Source organism: Helianthus annuus, chromosome 13, assembly GCF_002127325.2.
Source record: "Helianthus annuus cultivar XRQ/B chromosome 13, HanXRQr2.0-SUNRISE, whole genome shotgun sequence".
Classification (NCBI taxonomy): Eukaryota; Viridiplantae; Streptophyta; class Magnoliopsida; order Asterales; family Asteraceae; genus Helianthus; species Helianthus annuus.
In genome coordinates this window covers 87777209-87794287 of record NC_035445.2, presented here as the reverse complement: position 1 = coordinate 87794287, position 17079 = coordinate 87777209, and the positions used below count along the sequence as shown (strand labels likewise).

Genomic DNA, 17079 nt, shown 5'->3' with positions numbered 1-17079 from the left:
ACATATTTTTATCTTACTAAAAACCCTCTATATGGTTTTGTAAAACACAAATCCATTATGTAAAGTTAACATCACAAGTTCGGTTTGGTTTCGGTTATACCGGTTAACCAAAGCTTCATAACCATAACCATAACCGATTGAGCGGTTATACAAAGTTTCATAACCATAACCATTGGTTATACTGGTTATCGGTTATTAGTGGTTCGGTTATGTCGGTTATGGTTCGGTTATCGGTTATGGTGGTTAATTTGCTCACCCCTACTTTCCACATGCCTTGCCTTTACTTTTATCCCTACCAGTTGGACGAGGCAGCTCTTGTTGTTGTGGTTCTTCAAACTCGTCAGCATCCTCGTTTTGATTAATTATTATCCGAGCATCGGACCCAGATGGTTCGGTGGTGGATGTCGATTTGGACTGTTTGGATCTAGGGCGGGTTGGGTCGAACGGTGGCACAAGATGCCACTTTGGAGATTTGCGAAGAAGTTCCCATGTGGTTACCAACGTAAACATATGCCCATGGTGCATTCTATAGTCGTTATGGGCTTCTGTCAAGACATCGACGTCGCTCGCACCACTTCTCCTTCGAGTGTTATTGACGAGGTTATTGTATATGTTGTTGAAGTTGCTAACCTTCGTCATCATAGCACCCCACTTTCCCAAAAAAGAGTCGGCGGTTCGATACACGCCACGACCCATTGCGGCGAAAAACTTCTCGCGTATACGACCCCAAAATACCTTTATGTCTTGGTCGTCTCCTAAAAAAAAATATTTACAAGAGCATAAAAAAATATAATTTACAAAAGCATTAAAAAATTTATTTACAAAATCATTAAAAAAGTTTTATTTATTAAAGAATAAAAAAATATTATTTACAAAAGCATTAAAAATATTACCAACAATCTTGTCCTCCGACACGTCGAGCCATGCTTTTGCCAACTCGAACTCTTCCTTAGGCGACCAAAATTCAAACTTCTTAGGGGTACGTTTTTCGGTCTCATCCTTCTTTTTATTACTTCTTTTTTTTATAGAAGAGGATTCGACCTGGGTTTCGGGAACGTATTCGGTTTCGCTTGTGTCTTGGGTAACGGGTATGTTTGGTGGTGGCATGTTTGACGGAAAAAATGGGGGTTGAGAATAATACCCGAAATATGGGGGCATCAGTTGAGTGGTGGGATGAGGAGAAGTTTGTAACTAGGGGTGTTCAAAACCGGATATCCGAAAATTCGGATATCCGAATTTCGGATATCCGAAATTTTCGGATACCAGATTCCGGATATCCGAAATTTCGGATACGGATTCGGATAGTGAATCGGATATCCGAAAATCCAACTTTTAATTTAATTTTTATTTTTTTATTATTTTTTTCATATTCGGAAACAGATATTTTGGATAGTTTCGGATATCCGAATATAAGTTTTCGGATATTTTCAGATATTTCGGATATTTTTCAGATATTTCGGATATTTTCAGATACTTCAGATATTTTCGGATATTCGGATATCCAAAAAAAATGAAAATTAAATTTTCGGATATTTCGGATATCCGAAAATTTTGAAAATCACTATCCGAATCCGAAAATTTTGGATATCCGAATTTCGGATATCCGAAATTTCAGATATCCGATTTTTCGGATATTTCGGATTCGGATATCGGATATTTCGGATCGGAGTTTCGGATACGGATAGTTTTGAACACCCCTATTTGTAACACCCCAGTGTTTCGAAAGTCAAAGTCAAAGTCAAGATTGAAGTCAAAGGAGGAAAAGATCGCTAATAGCAATCTGTCTCTCCTTGCTCAATCCCTGTTTTGACTTCTTTGACTGTAGTTAGTATATTTTATGTTTACGTTAGTTGTATTATGTGGAGTAATTAATTACAATCGAAGAAATCGAAGTACATTTATCAATACGAACCGCTTTACGACTGTGAATAATAGGAAGTAACAATGCGATAAAGTCAATTAATCAATAATCGAACTAATCTAATTATCATCGAACTCGAAACTCGAATTACGCAATTTTGGTTGTTATTATACGTGTATGTGTGCCTTATGTGTTACTTGTGCATGCTTACTTTATGTTATGTGTGGTAATCAATCGAATCGCAATCGAAACTCAATCGAACTCAATTGAAATCGAATTATGATAATTGGTGACGAAAAGACAGCGCGAAATATAGATGCTTGTATGTTAGATATAGTAGTTGGGATTAAAAGTAATTTGAATAGGAAACTCTATCGTATTCTCGTCAATCGCAATCGAAATCGAAATACCAAAAATCGTCGCACCGAACACTCGAATCAGGCAGCTGAACGATCAGGCTACCAGCTGACGGGTGGTCCGTAGGACAACCCTTAAAATGTCTAAATATATATACATTCCATGCTTAATTCGGTTTATTGCTTGAACTTAGTAACTACGAGAGGTTTGATGTTGCAGGCACTAAAGGGCATAAGAAGTGGCTCTTATGAAGCTTGGACACGATGTTGGAAGTTGTAGAACAAGAATGGAGTATGGGGGATGTTACAAAGAGAAACAAGGAAGAGAACTTCAGTGAGCGTCGTAGCCTACGGCTCCTGGCCGTAGGTTACGGCTCCAAATTTGGTCCGGGTACATTACCGTAAAACAGGAAGCAACCGCCGTAAGGTTTCAATTGGCACCGTAGCCTACGGCGGTGTGCCGTAGGTTACGGCGCCTATGTTGACTATTTTTGGCTGCTGACCGCCGTAACCTACGGTGGAGGGCCGTAGGTTACGGCGCCGACCTATCTCAAAAAGTAACTCCTGCATTTAATTGTCATTTCATGGGTTTTTATGGTGTCTCATCATTTCATTTCGGTTACCACTGGCTGAGGAACGAATTTTGGAGCTAGTTGGGAGATTTTTGGAGGAAGAACACTTGTCTAATCATTAGTTTATGTGCTTTGATCTTTATGAACCATAGAACTTTTGTTATGATGTTGCTTCAAGCCATGAGTGGCTAAACACTTAATGATTGTCCTGGATTGAAGGTTTGGTGGAGACATTTCATGTTTGATTTTTCTAATTTCTAGAATAACAATCTTTATCTTTATGATTTGTTGTTATGGTGTGTGATTGTTTGTTAGTAACTTGTTAACTCTTATGTTGAACTTATTAGAAACCATACGTTCTTGGTGCCGTAGGCAATCGAGATATCATGGGTATAGTTAGGCTTGGGTAAGGGTTGATTGATCATCGGGTAACAACCTCACGTTCTAGGAATCTGAGTACTTAGTTCCCTTTTATCACTGCAAGTAATCACACATGAGCTATGTCTATGTAGTTATTTCTAGTGATATGATAATATGAATGTCGAAACAAACCGGAAATCTAGGATGGTCATTTGTCTCTAATTTTGCTTACAACCAAAACTTCTCTTTTGCAATTTATTTAGTTAAATTTAGTTCTTAAAACTCAAATCAATCAAATCAACTCTTGAACTTTACTTTCATTGCAATTATTTTAATTTACTTAATTTAGATAAACCTTGAAATAACACATATTCCACAAACTCCCTGTGTTCGATACCCACTTGCCACTAACTATTTAGTAGTAATTGGATTAAATTTGATTGTGACCACGACATCACGTCACCAGCCGATCGAACAGCCAGCTGATCGGACTGTTGTCCGATCAGACAGGCTGTCCGATCGAGCTGCCTGGCCGATCGGCCAGCCTTTACCTCTTTTGGCATCCTATAAGTACCCCTGTCATTGTCAAACTTTTTACTTATGGAAACCTCTGTTCAACCAGCACGCTCACCTACTTTTGAAAGATGGTTTTCCAACTTTCTTTCAACTTTTTTACACTCAATGCCTTCAAACCGATAAAGACGGAGCTTGTACCGACTTACTAATCATCCTAGTAGTTGTGCGGTTCAAGATTTGGGTTCTATCCACGAGGTTCACCGATTTCGGGTTAAACGTTAAACAAACCGTTCCGAACAGTTCACTGACCGGGTTTGGGTGATTCCTGTCCGATCAGGGAAACCAAGTAAGAACGAGGGTTCTATGGCTCGACTCGTTCTCAAAATACCTCGATAAAACGACAAACAATCAAAACAACCAAGTGTTAGACGAATAGGCTGATCAGGTCAGGATGCTGACCGATCGGACTGATGTCCGAACGGACAGCCAGCCGATCGGACAGTCAGCCGATCGGCTAGCACATGGTCCCACACCTAATCAATTTATTCTTTTGAAGTTGAGTATTGAAAGAACTGCTGTTCGATTGGACTACCGTCCGATTGGATTACTCTTCGGATCATGAGATACTATACTTCAACACATAATCGATTTTTCAACATGTTCAACGCACTAGGAGTGCCACCCGATCGAACAGCCGTCCGATCAGGTGACACCTTGCTGAGAACTTGTTTTGCTGAGGTACCTAGCCGATCGGGTTGCCGGCCGATCGAACGACCGTTCGATCGACCGACCTGAAAGGTAAAGATACTTCAATGTTATCAAATACTGCAACAAAAACTTCAAAAGTCAAACTGTCACAACCCGATTTCCACGTGTCTCACCGGTGGGGGATTACCGTGACGATGTTGGCAACAATATAGTCAAACCACACAATTATATAATGCACAGCGGAAGCTTAAAGATAAATATATAAACTTCAACCTCAGGTTGTAATATCAAATGTATTACAGAAGTTGAATATATCCACAGCGGATCGTAAATAAACATAAAGTATTGTTCCATCAGATACTGCAATCAAGCTTGCGAGACTTATCACGACGCTAGGGAGCTAATACCAGCCAATTTACGTTTAGGTACCTGCACTTAATCTTTTTGGGGAAAATACGTCAGTTTACACTGGTAAATACATTCAACTGACACATTTGAAAATGTTTATTAAAATTGATTTGAATGCACAAGGCACAAACTCTTTTATAACTTGGGAAAATTATAATAAAATCTTGTGAACGTTTTACATGTTCTTTTATGCGTTCAGTAGCCCGGGTCGTGCCGGGTTAAAGATTTATAGACACACCACGTTTGCGTAAAACCGTAGTATAAAAACCAACGGCTACGTCTTTTAATTTAATGTCGACACTTTATACCGGGTGTACGCCTACACCGGGATGTCGATGGTCGTGGCCATTTCGTAAAATGATGCCAAGGATATCCGGGACAACGGTCATTAAACCCCCCAAAGGCTTATAAGCAACAAAACTGTTTAAATGAGCCGATCATATTTAATCAATTAACCACCTAAGCGATGGAATTATATAATGCTCAATCAAGCGGTATTGATATACCGTAACCCAAGCCCATATAGGGGAAATAAGTTAATGTATTTACCTTTGCAAGTATATTTCCTTAATTGGATTAAATCACCGATAGCTTTTAATGGGGCTCCTAATCTGGAACGAAGGTTTTAATTAACCTCTTAGAATCCTAACGAGTCGTTATAATGGCCGTAGCCTAGACCGGTTGGTTTCGATATATATAGATATGGTTTAATCGCGCGAAAAGGCGAAAACCGAGAATGGAGTGTGATTCTGACCCAACAAGTTCAGAGACTTGTTTTATACGGGTTTATGGTTCACACTCTGAATTTTGGGGTTCAAATAATATAATTTGACCCGTATCGGCTATTTTATGAAAACTAGTTTCATAAGCCGAACCGTGCGCGCAATAGACGAAACGGTTAACCATGAGAGTCGTACGCTTATTTCCTAAGTCAATATGCCTTAAATGGGTTGTGGTATCAGGAGGATACCTTCCGTGACGCCCGTAACGAGTTTAAGTTAATATTATGCCCCGTAGGGGCTTTTCGGTCATTTTAAAGACTTTTAAAGAGCTTTTCGAGTTCTACAGGAAATCTGAGTTTCCCGAACAGCTTATAGAGCTTAAAATACTTTATTTATTATTTAAAATCAGTAGCAACTGGAATCGGGTCAAAAGACCTTGTAGAACTCATGTTTTGGCCGAAAAGGGCATATTCGGTATTTACCGAACCGTAGCCATAACCGCAGGTTATGAGCGAGGTAAAAATTATTAAAAATCTTTAAAATTCCCAAAATATTATTTTAATACGGTGGGTAAAAGTTTTTGTGACGAAATCTTGGTTTAGATTGGTGTTATGCTAATTGCGCCGTTAATTACTAAAGTTTACTTTAAATGCGCCATTTAGCATAACTCTCATTCTAGACCTCGGATTGACGTGAAACTTTAAGGACATGCTTATAATTTAATAAGAAAGGTTTTGGTCCGTTCATGTGTCTGAAATACTCGTTTTAATTTTAAAAAGGCCGTTACGGTCAACTTTTAGGCGAATGACGGAAATGCGCAAAAGACTCGGATAACTCATGAACCGATCACAGAGGTTTATACCAACATGTGACCTGGTCCTAAGAGAGTCCTAAGGCATATCTATACCTCACTAAAACGGGTCAGAACTGAAGTCAAAACAAAAGTCAAACTTTTGCGACATTCGGCTCCGAACCGGGTCAATATAGCAAATGATCGATTCAAACGAGCGCAAACAGGTTTATATACTTAATATCATGTTTTATAAGTGTCAAAACAGGTTTCATAACATATACATTACAGATTATGCATAAATCGCTAAAATAGCTTTCTGTTGACTTTTTAACCGCACGTTTGACTCGATATTTGACATAGTTAGAGTGGTGATCAGGGGGAACCCTTTTAGAGGTTTATTACCCACATACATACCAACTCATAACCACTTTTGATTCGTCATAAGACCGAACCATCACTGAGTTATTTTAAAGTCAAACCGTATTTACGACGGTTTGGTTCTTAGCCATTTACTAAGGAAATGTGAAACCACAAAGGTTTAGATCACTTACAGAAGTTGAGGGAAGACTTAAGAACTCAGAGGGATGCTTGAGAGCTTCTTAGAATGACCAGATAGTGTGTTTTGTGTTGTGTGAATGTTATGAGCCAAACTTGGCTATTTATAGTGAAACTAAGCCCACAAGATCATCACAACTCAGCCTACATTTGATCATGGATCATGGGCAGGTGTCCCTAAGGTGTATGGGTCAAGTGTAGGGTGCCCATGCCTCATTTATTGAGGTTTGATCGTTCACAATGCTCAAAAGGCAAAAAACTACAAAGTTTCTGCATCTGGGCACTTTACGCGACCCGCATGGAAGTTCCATGCTTGTTTAATGCGGGTCGCCTGGGAATCAACTAACAGGCGCGTAAAACAGAAGGCTCGCGGCCCGCCTCAACTTATCCCATAACACAACGCGGGTCGAGAGAGGTCAGATTTCCAGAAATTTTAAATCTTTTGAAATGATTACGAAATCATGGTAATTAATAACGAAATCTTTCGTAATGATTTACCTGACCTTTCGGGTTCGAAGGGGTAACTTTGCGGTTTGGTCCTCGGTTATTTACCGACAGGGGCCTCGTGTTATTTACCCGCATTATTAAGTCCCCGGTTAGTTTATTAATTATTTGGAAAGCCTTAACTTTCACTGTTGACGCTTTTAACCCTTCTCATACGAATTCGAGAATAACTTTCTCGTTTTAAGACAGAACTTCGCGGAATTTATACAGTATATTCTAGTGAGCGTATAATACTGTTACGAAGCCTTGGGAACGTTAAAGGGTCACTCAGAGGTATAATTAAACATGTTGACACAGTTAACCCCTGTAGCTCGTAATCTCTCACTTTCTTCCGCGTTTCGCTTCCGTACGATTTATGATTTATTCCTTTGAAGGTACAAGCGTTATTTAGGGTTACTATACAGTATATTTACCCTTGTTGACATTTATAACCCTCGAATTTATATACCTTCAAGGTTTGTCAAAATTAGTCCTTTATTTATTATCAATGCCATGTGTAAACAAATGACACGTGTTAACACATCATTGGACACAAAAATTCGAGGTGTTACATCCTCACCCCTTAAAATAAATCTCGACCCGAGATTTACTCAAATAAATAGGGGTACTTTTCTTTCATTGTAGCTTCGACTTCCCACGTATATTCGGGACCTCTACGAGCATCCCATTTGACTTTTACAATCGGTACGTGCTTTCTTCGAAGTTTCTTCACCTGTCGATCTTCAATCGACAAAGGTTTTTCTATGAACTTTAAGCTCTCATCTATATGCACATCTGTATGCGGAATCACCAACGATTCATCGGCGAAGCACTTCTTGAGATTGCAGATGTGGAACACATTGTGAATTCCATTGAGCTCTTCAGGCAAGTTCAACTTATAGGCAACTGATCCGACCCGTTCAATGACCTCAAAAGGTCCTATGTATCTCGGACTCAGTTTGCCTTTCTTGCCGAAACGCATCACCCCCTTCCAGGGTGACACCTTAAGTAATACATTTTCACCCACTTCGAAGTGAAAATCCTTACGCTTTGGATCAGCGTAGCTCTTCTGCCTATCGCGGGCAGCCTTGAGACGTTCCCGGATCTGGACAATCTTGTCCGTTGTCTGGAAAACAATCTCTGGTCCTGATAATTGGACTTCTCCTACTTCCACCCAACAAACAGGCGATCTACATTTTCTACTGTATAATGCCTCGAAAGGCGCAGCCTTTATGCTGGTGTGGTAGCTATTATTGTAGGAGAATTCGATTAGGGGTAGGTTCTTATCCCAGTTACCACCTAAATCGATCGCGCATGCACGAAGCATGTCTTCTAGCGTTTGGATGGTACGCTCACTTTGACCGTCCGTCTGTGGATGGTAAGCCGTACTAAAGTTTAAACGTGTGCCCAAAGATTGCTGGAAACTTTTCCAGAAGTGTGATGTGTATCTAGTATCCCTGTCGGAGATAATAGACACAGGTATGCCGTGTAAGGCTACAATCTTATCGACATAAAGTTGGGCTAACATATCGGAGCTATACGTCTCCTTGATGGGTAGAAAATGAGCTGATTTAGTCAGCCTATCGACTATGACCCATATTGTATCGTTTCCTTTCCTGGTTTTGGGTAACTTGGTTATGAAGTCCATAGTTACGCATTCCCACTTCCACTCGGGAAGCTCAGGCTGTTGTAGCAAGCCAGACGGCTTTTGGTGCTCGGCTTTGACTTGAGCACAAGTCAAGCACTTTGCTACATGGGCGGCTACAGACTTTTTCAAGCCTATCCACCAATAATTTGCCTTTAAGTCTTGGTACATCTTGTCAGCACCAGGATGGACTGAGTATTTGGAACTATGGGCTTCCTGGAGAACAACATCTCGTAGTCCTCCATAAATCGGAACCCATATACGTCCGTTCAGCCTAAGAATTCCATCCTTGCTAAGAGTCAACTGCTCCTCAGTTACTCCCAGCTTTTCATTTGGATAGTTAGCTTCCAACACAGCCTCTCGCTGTGCAGCCAAAATCCTTTCAATTAAATTGTTCTTGACCTCAATGCTCTTGGCATTGATTCGAATAGGTTTTACCCTTTCTTTTCTGCTCAAGGCATCGGCGACTACATTCGCCTTGCCGGGATGGTACCTGATCTCGCAATCATAGTCATTCAAGGTTTCCATCCAACGACGTTGCCTCATGTTCAACTCTTTCTGGTTGAACAGGTGCTGGAGGCTTTTGTGATCAGAATAAATCACAAATTTAATACCGTAAAGGTAATGCCTCCACAATTTCAGTGCAAATACAACGGCACCCAACTCCAAATCATGGGTGGTGTAATTCTTTTCATGCACCTTTAATTGCCTTGAAGCATAGGCAATCACCTTGCCCTTCTGCATAAGCACACACCCTATGCCCGTGTGTGATGCATCGCAGTAAACTACGAATTCATCAGTACCTTCAGGTAATGTCAACACAGGTGCGTTGCTCAGCTTTTGCTTCAGGATTTCGAAGGACTCTTGCTGCTTTGGGCCCCAAATAAACTTTTCTTTCTTCTTGGTTAGGGAAGTCAAGGGCGCAGCAATCCTCGAAAAATTTTCAATAAATCTCCGGTAGTATCCTGCTAACCCCAAGAAACTACGGATTTCGGTAGGCGTCTTTGGCTCTTGCCAGTTCATGACTGCCTCTACCTTAGCGGGATCCACTTGGATACCACGCTCACTCACAACGTGTCCTAAAAATTGAACCTCTCGTAGCCAGAATTCACATTTTGAGAATTTGGCGTAGAGTTTCTCACGCTGTAGCAATTCAAGAATGCAACGGAGGTGCTTCTCGTGGTCTGCTTGGTTCTTGGAATATATAAGGATATCGTCGATGAAGACGATGACGAATTTGTCCAAATACGGCTTGCAAACGCGATTCATGAGATCCATGAACGCAGCCGGTGCATTTGTGAGCCCAAAAGGCATCACTAGGAACTCGTAATGACCGTAGCGAGTCCTAAATGCAGTCTTGTGTACATCTTCATCTCTGACCCTTAGTTGATGATAGCCCGACCTTAAGTCGATCTTGGAGAAGTAGCTTGCTCCTTGCAGCTGATCGAATAGATCATCGATCCTTGGTAAAGGATATCTATTCTTTATGGTAACTTTATTTAGTTCTCGATAGTCGATGCACAACCGCATCGATCCGTCCTTCTTCTTTACAAATAGGACAGGAGCTCCCCAGGGAGATGAACTAGGTCTGATAAAACCTTTCGCCAGCAGTTCATCCAACTGGGTCCTCAGTTCTTTCATTTCCGTCGGAGCTAATCTGTAAGGTGCTCTTGCTATCGGAGCTGCTCCAGGAATGATGTCAATTCTGAACTCCACTTGTCTATCTGGCGGCAAACCAGGTAGTTCTTCTGGAAAAACTTCGGGATATTCAGAAATGACAGGAAGATCCTCTATCTTCGGCTTAGGTTCTTCAATTATCACCTGAGCCATGTAAATTACGCAGCCTCTGTTTAAACATCTTGAAGCTTTGAGCATAGATACGTCCTCGGGTAACCCGTACTGCGTATCTCCTCGAATGGTAAGAGATTCACCACTCGGAGTCTTTAAGACTATCTGCCTTTTGCCGCAAATGATTTGGGCCTGATTACGGGATAACCAGTCCATGCCTAGCACAATGTCAAAACCCGCTAATTTGAAGGGAAGTAGAGATAGAGGAAAAGAATGGTTCCTAATGGACATTTCACATCCTTCTAGAATAGTAGAGACGGTTTCTATCGTGCCGTCTGCTAACTCTACTTCGTATTTCACGTCAAGGGTTTTGATAGGCATATTTAGTAGTTGGCAAAATTTCTGGTCTACAAAGGATTTATCAGCGCCAGAATCGAATAGTACTCTTGCAAATATATTATTTACGAGAAAAGTACCTGTAAGCACATTGTCGTCCTTAACCGCTTCCTTTGCATCCATGCGAAAAACTCTCGCATTTGACTTCTTAGTCTCTTCCGCCTTCTTGGCATACTTTGGGCAGTTACTCTTGATATGCCCCTTTTCGTTACAACCATAGCAGGTTGCATCCTTTATCTTTTTGCACTCCACGGTCTTATGATCCTTGGACTTGCATAGCCCACAGGAAGGAGTCTTTGATTGTGACTGTGAGTTTGATGCAAATCTGCACTTCCCAGAGTGGGGTTTCTTGCAGATCTTACAGTTGGGCCTTTCACCAGTTTGCCCATCCTTCTTTACCTCCGACCCTCTTTTGCCTTCGCCGCTTCCACGGTGCTTCTTCCCTGATCTTCGTGAGGTATCATCCTCACGTTTTCTCTTCTCAGCCTCCTTGTTCCTTAGTGTCCTCAGACGGACAGCATCTAAAGTTAGAGACAAGGAGAGGTCAGTAACTGACCTGAAGGTCGTTGGCCGAGAAGCCTTTACGCTAGCCTTTATTGCAGGCTCTAATCCCCCAATGAAACGGGCGATTCTTCTGGGTTCTGGTGTCACCAGGTATGGAACTAGACGAGACATGGTATTGAAACTTGTCAAATACGTCTGGCAGTCCTGGTTCGTCATCACGAGAGAGACAAAATCAGCCTCTATCTTCTCAACCTCATGCTGAGGGCAGTAGTTTTCCTTAATGAGAGCAATAAATTCCTCCCATGTCATCTTGTACAAAGCAGACTTACCAGATGCCTGCACCAACGTCCTCCACCATGCCAGGGCCTCGCCCTTAAAAGACTGGGACACATATTTCACCACATCCCTCGCTGCACACCCGCTGATGTCCACAATAGTGTCCATCTCATCTAGCCAGGTGATGCAATCAACAGCACCTTTCTCCCCTGTAAATTCCCGGGGCTTACATGATACAAAGTATTTGTAGGTGCAACCCTTAGCATTTGATGCATCAGTATATTCTCTATCGCGATGAACGCTGTGCTCAGTGGACGAGTGTTTGTCGTCATCTTTCTTGGGTTCAGAGGGTGGTTTGGAGTGTGTCTTTGGTTTAGAGGGTGGTTTTGACACGGTTCTGCCTTGGGACTCAGTATATTGACGATCAATAGCTGCCTGAACAGCATTGTCAATCAGAGCCTTCAGTTGTGCGCCTGTCAGATGCACTGGCGTGTTGTCGTAGTCATCTTCATTTGTATGGCTGTTCTCTCCATTGGGATCCGCCATTGTAACTTGAATCTGTTACAGAAGATAACAAAATTTCATTTAGGAGATTATTATATAATTGTCTTTTATGACAATTTGTCAACCATGGTACAGAGACCATATTTGGTTAACTTATTATTTCATTACATATTAGGATTTGAATATGTCCTATTTCAGCTATATAAATAGTATTGGCGGCATAAAGCCTAATCATGATGATGTTTTATAATATTAGCCGAGATTTCAGAGAATCAACGGCATAGAGAGTTGAACCGTAGTTCTTTTATCTCTTTCTGACAGGGAGTCATAGACTACCACTGCCTTTTGTCTTTATAAGACAATTATTTCGGCCCATAGGCACTACACCTCTAATGGATGCTTTAATATGGTTGGCCCGTAGGCACTACATCTCTAATGGATGTTTTAATAATATTGGCCCGTAGGCACTACATCACTAATGGATGTTTTTAATAATATTGGCCCGTAGGCATTACATCACTAATGGATGTTTTAATAATACTGGCCCGTAGGCACTACATCACTAATGGATGTTTTAATAATATTGGCCCGTAGGCACTACATCACTAACGGATGTTTTTAATAATATTGGCCCGTAGGCATTACATCACTAATGGATGTTTTAATAATACTGGCCCGTAGGCACTACATCACTAACGGATGTTTTAATAAAGTTGATCACCTTCATTGGTGACTTAACCCATGATTTATAAATCATTTAGTTGGGTTTTGAAATCCTTAAAGGATTATTGTATAAGAATGACGTGCGTGATTTTAACGAATCACATCTGCCATGATTGTTAACATGCGTACAGAGGTTAACAGGGAATCAGAATCTTTTCAATTAGGTCGTACCATCTTGACTGGATCTTTAAAAGACACCAAGCTAGGTTTCACCTTTTAAGATTCTTTATCTAGGCAGATCAATATAAAAGGAATGGTTTTGATTTATTTTATACATATTAAAACAAAACTCATAACATACATTCCATAATCTCAAATACAATTACATATTGCCCTAAACGGGTCTTTCAAATAGTACATGCCTCCATAGAGGTTTAAAATAAGTGACAAGTCCACGCAGGGACTATTACAAGATAGGTGTCCATGCAAGGACTAAAGATAAGTCCACGTAGGGACTGAAATACGATAAGTTGTCCACACAGGGACTTATTTTAAAGTAGAAATTACATTCGTACAACTATTAAGGGCTAATGGTCACGTTTCTTCTTTTTGCCCTTTAGTAAGTTTGCCAAGCCTTTGAGAAATCCTCGGTGGCTTTTCTTCTCTTCCTCGAACTCTCTCTCCACACGATCTAATCGATGGAGTATTTCTTCCTGTTCAGGAGGAGAAAATCGTGGTTGCGGCGCTTGTTGCGGAACTGGAGGTCTGGGAGGTATTGGATACCCATGAGCTGAGTAGTCCGGTGGTCCCATGTTTCCATGTGCTCCGTCAGGGTAGCGCGCATTATATCTTGCCGACACCACATATGGGTCGCGCTCATAGCCGTAGTTGTATTGTGCTTGTGATGGTTCGAACGGGTTGTAAGCCGTTGGACCCGTGTAAGCTGGTATGGGTTGGTTATACCCAAATGGTGGCGAATTTTGTGCAGCTGGTGCGGAGTTCGCCTCCTGTATAGGACTTGAAGGTCCTTCTTTGTCACACCCCCAAATTACCACCTAGGGCGTGTCCCTAATGGAGGTGTAACGATTCAACAAAGAGCCACCAATCATATCAAACACAAGTTATAATAAAATACCAAACTAAAAGAAATGTATCGTTTGAGAGTTAACCCAAAACCAAAGTACTGAGCGGAAGCATAAAAGTATAAATGTGTAATTGTATCAAAACCAAATCAAATATCTGTTTGTTATGACCATAACCACTCCAGCAGCATCAGACAGCAAGCTCCCCAATTCCTTCAATAATTACCTACAAGCATGTAAACAAGTGTGTCAGACTACGCTGGTGAGTTCAAGGTTTGTGTTTGTTTACCAAGTTGCGTTACCAGTCATGTGAGTAAAACAGTTTACAAAACGATATGTTGTTTGTTGTTAAGATGTTAAATGTTTCGTTGTTTTGATGTTGCTCATGTTAGATACCCTAGGGAGTGTGCCCATGTGTATCCGGGGAGTGGGTACCCCTTAACGACCGATTGCTATGTTGCCTTCGTTAGATACCCTAGGGAGTGTGCCCATATGTATCCGAGGAGTGTGCCTCTAACAACCATAGCCATACCCAGATAATTAGTTCACGCCCGTCCTTACGGCCCGGTGTGAGGTTTCCCACCTAATAGCGCTATCAACTAATCACCCCCATTGCCCTCCAGGCAATAACCAAAACCGATTAAGTTATTTACCCAATGTTTCCCTTCCAAATGTTTACCAGTTGTCCCAAACCACCGGGACGCATGCTTGAGAAAATGCAATGAACTCACCTTGGTTTGCTCGGTATTTAACAGTTACATTACTTGTTCCATGTTGGTCAACCAAACCCTATCGTAGTTACCGACAACAATTAGTTTCGTAAACACTTAATCGAGTATCCCTTATACATATTACACAAATAACACACACTTAATTTCATTTACATTATAATAATTGTTCGTGAAACATAATGGCCCCTTACCATCATGATATCTCATAAGAGTTGGTATGTAATTCACACAAGTCATTCACATAACAGTTTCAGATATTTACTTATCAGTACAAATACCCATGTTAAATAAAGTCTACCCATTATTGAACTGATTGTGTGCAGCCCCCATTTATCATACATATGGACCGCCCATAAATCTTTTCCACACATTTTGTTTCTTTTCATTTTCAGCAAAAGCAAGTTGGATGGCCAATTTAATACATATCCAGCCCCACTAGTTATACAGTTACATTCAGATGACCATTAAAATCATGGCCGACAACCTATTTTCTAATAACATCTTACTGGACCGATTCACTTAATGGGCTGACACATGTATTGGGCCTCTAACTATATGTTGATTTATAATCCTAACTAAGCCACGTGAAGGTCTATCAAAACATTAAACTCCACACTCAATTGCATAAGGAATATGACCTCGGTGGTCAACAAACATTAATATATCTAGTAGATTGACAATGACTCAATCAGTTAACAAAACGACAAGTTCAATTCACATGCAATATAGATATATATCAAATATCATCTAATCAGATTTCAGCTAAGATTAGTTAACATGCTACTCCCAAGAATAGGGTAACAGTTCATGCATACATATTATTCTGTGCATTGTGCAATAAAGTTACACTTCAAGCAACTCCTGGAGCTTTCGTGATCATGCAGTTTACCAGTTCCTTTAGCACACAGAAACCCTAATACGTTTACCAGACCCATCATCAACAAACATTCCAGATTGTATACCACTCTAAAGTACATCGCACCATAGCTGATCATGTACATCAGATTCATACCATTGATCTAATCCTGAATATCATCGAACATTGATTCATATTCTAGCACACACAATATACCGGATTCATCGATTAACATCGCAAGTGGTTGTAGTTTCACATTAACAGTTTATTCGTCACAAACGTATCAAAGAAATCCTATCGCATATGTATTCTATCTAACCGGTTTTATCATCATGAACATCCTCCATGTTTCGTGTTAACAGTCTAAGGTTCCAAGAAATCCATAACTTATCAATAAATCAAATTCATATATCATCAAAACTCGAGCGCGTTACTGCATATCATCAAGCACATAGATCGCATGAGGAGGCTACACATAAACGAACCCGTGACAAGTCATTACGAACGAGAGAGAGAGATAGATGACCTTACCGGTGATCCGCGGAGGCTGAACTTGCCGGAGAAGAAGGTGGTGATGGCTGGTTCGCCGTAGAATCTCGAGGGAGGGAAAAAGACTTGTGACGGTGAGAGGGGCGGTTCTACCTGCTGCCCGTAGGGTTTGGGAGATGACTGCCGTGAAGTTGGGAGGGAGGTTGGGGTTTAATCTCTATGGAATTGGGAACGTATACTTGTGCATGTTCATAATATAATACCTCAATTCATGTTGAGGCGGTTAGTGGCAACTGGGCTTGGGGAAAATAACGATTTGGGCCGCACAATGAAAGCAGAAGAGTAGAAAGTAAGGATATCATATAATGCATTATGTATTATGTATGTATTCCTTTATTTATCTTTGTAAACAAACTATTATGTATTATTTATTTATTTATCTTTTTAAACAAACTAATAGTAAGAAAATAATATAATGTATAATGATCATGCTCAGGTTCGGGGCTCATAAGTTCCGAGTTATGCGAGTGGGTCGAATCGACAAGCGAGACATATACTTTGGTTCAAACGGTTTGGGTCGGTACAACACGGTAAGGATTAAATATAATTCGGTAAGAATATAATTAATTCATCGAAGAAAATAAGTATAAGATCTGATTTATAAAAGCGAAACAAACGGTTTTACCTTGAAGTTACGGGTTGTCACATCATCCCTAAGTTGAAAGAAATTTCGTCCCGAAATTTAGCAAATAGTCACTGAGGAAGCTAGTTTTGTTGAGCGTTTTCACGGGGTGTCACATCATCCCCTACT

General features: G+C 40.7%; 1 protein-coding gene across 1 annotated transcript; it reads right to left on the bottom strand.

Annotated features, from left to right (window-relative positions):
- Positions 1–258: 258 nt before the first annotated feature.
- Positions 259–1107, bottom strand: LOC110901214 (glutathione S-transferase T3-like). Its single transcript, XM_022148055.1, has 2 exons — positions 894–1107; positions 259–755 (listed from the first exon to the last, which is right to left on the bottom strand). The coding sequence occupies exons 1-2, from the start codon at positions 1105–1107 to the stop codon at positions 259–261; spliced, it is 711 nt and encodes a 236-aa protein (XP_022003747.1).
- Positions 1108–17079: the final 15972 nt, after the last annotated feature.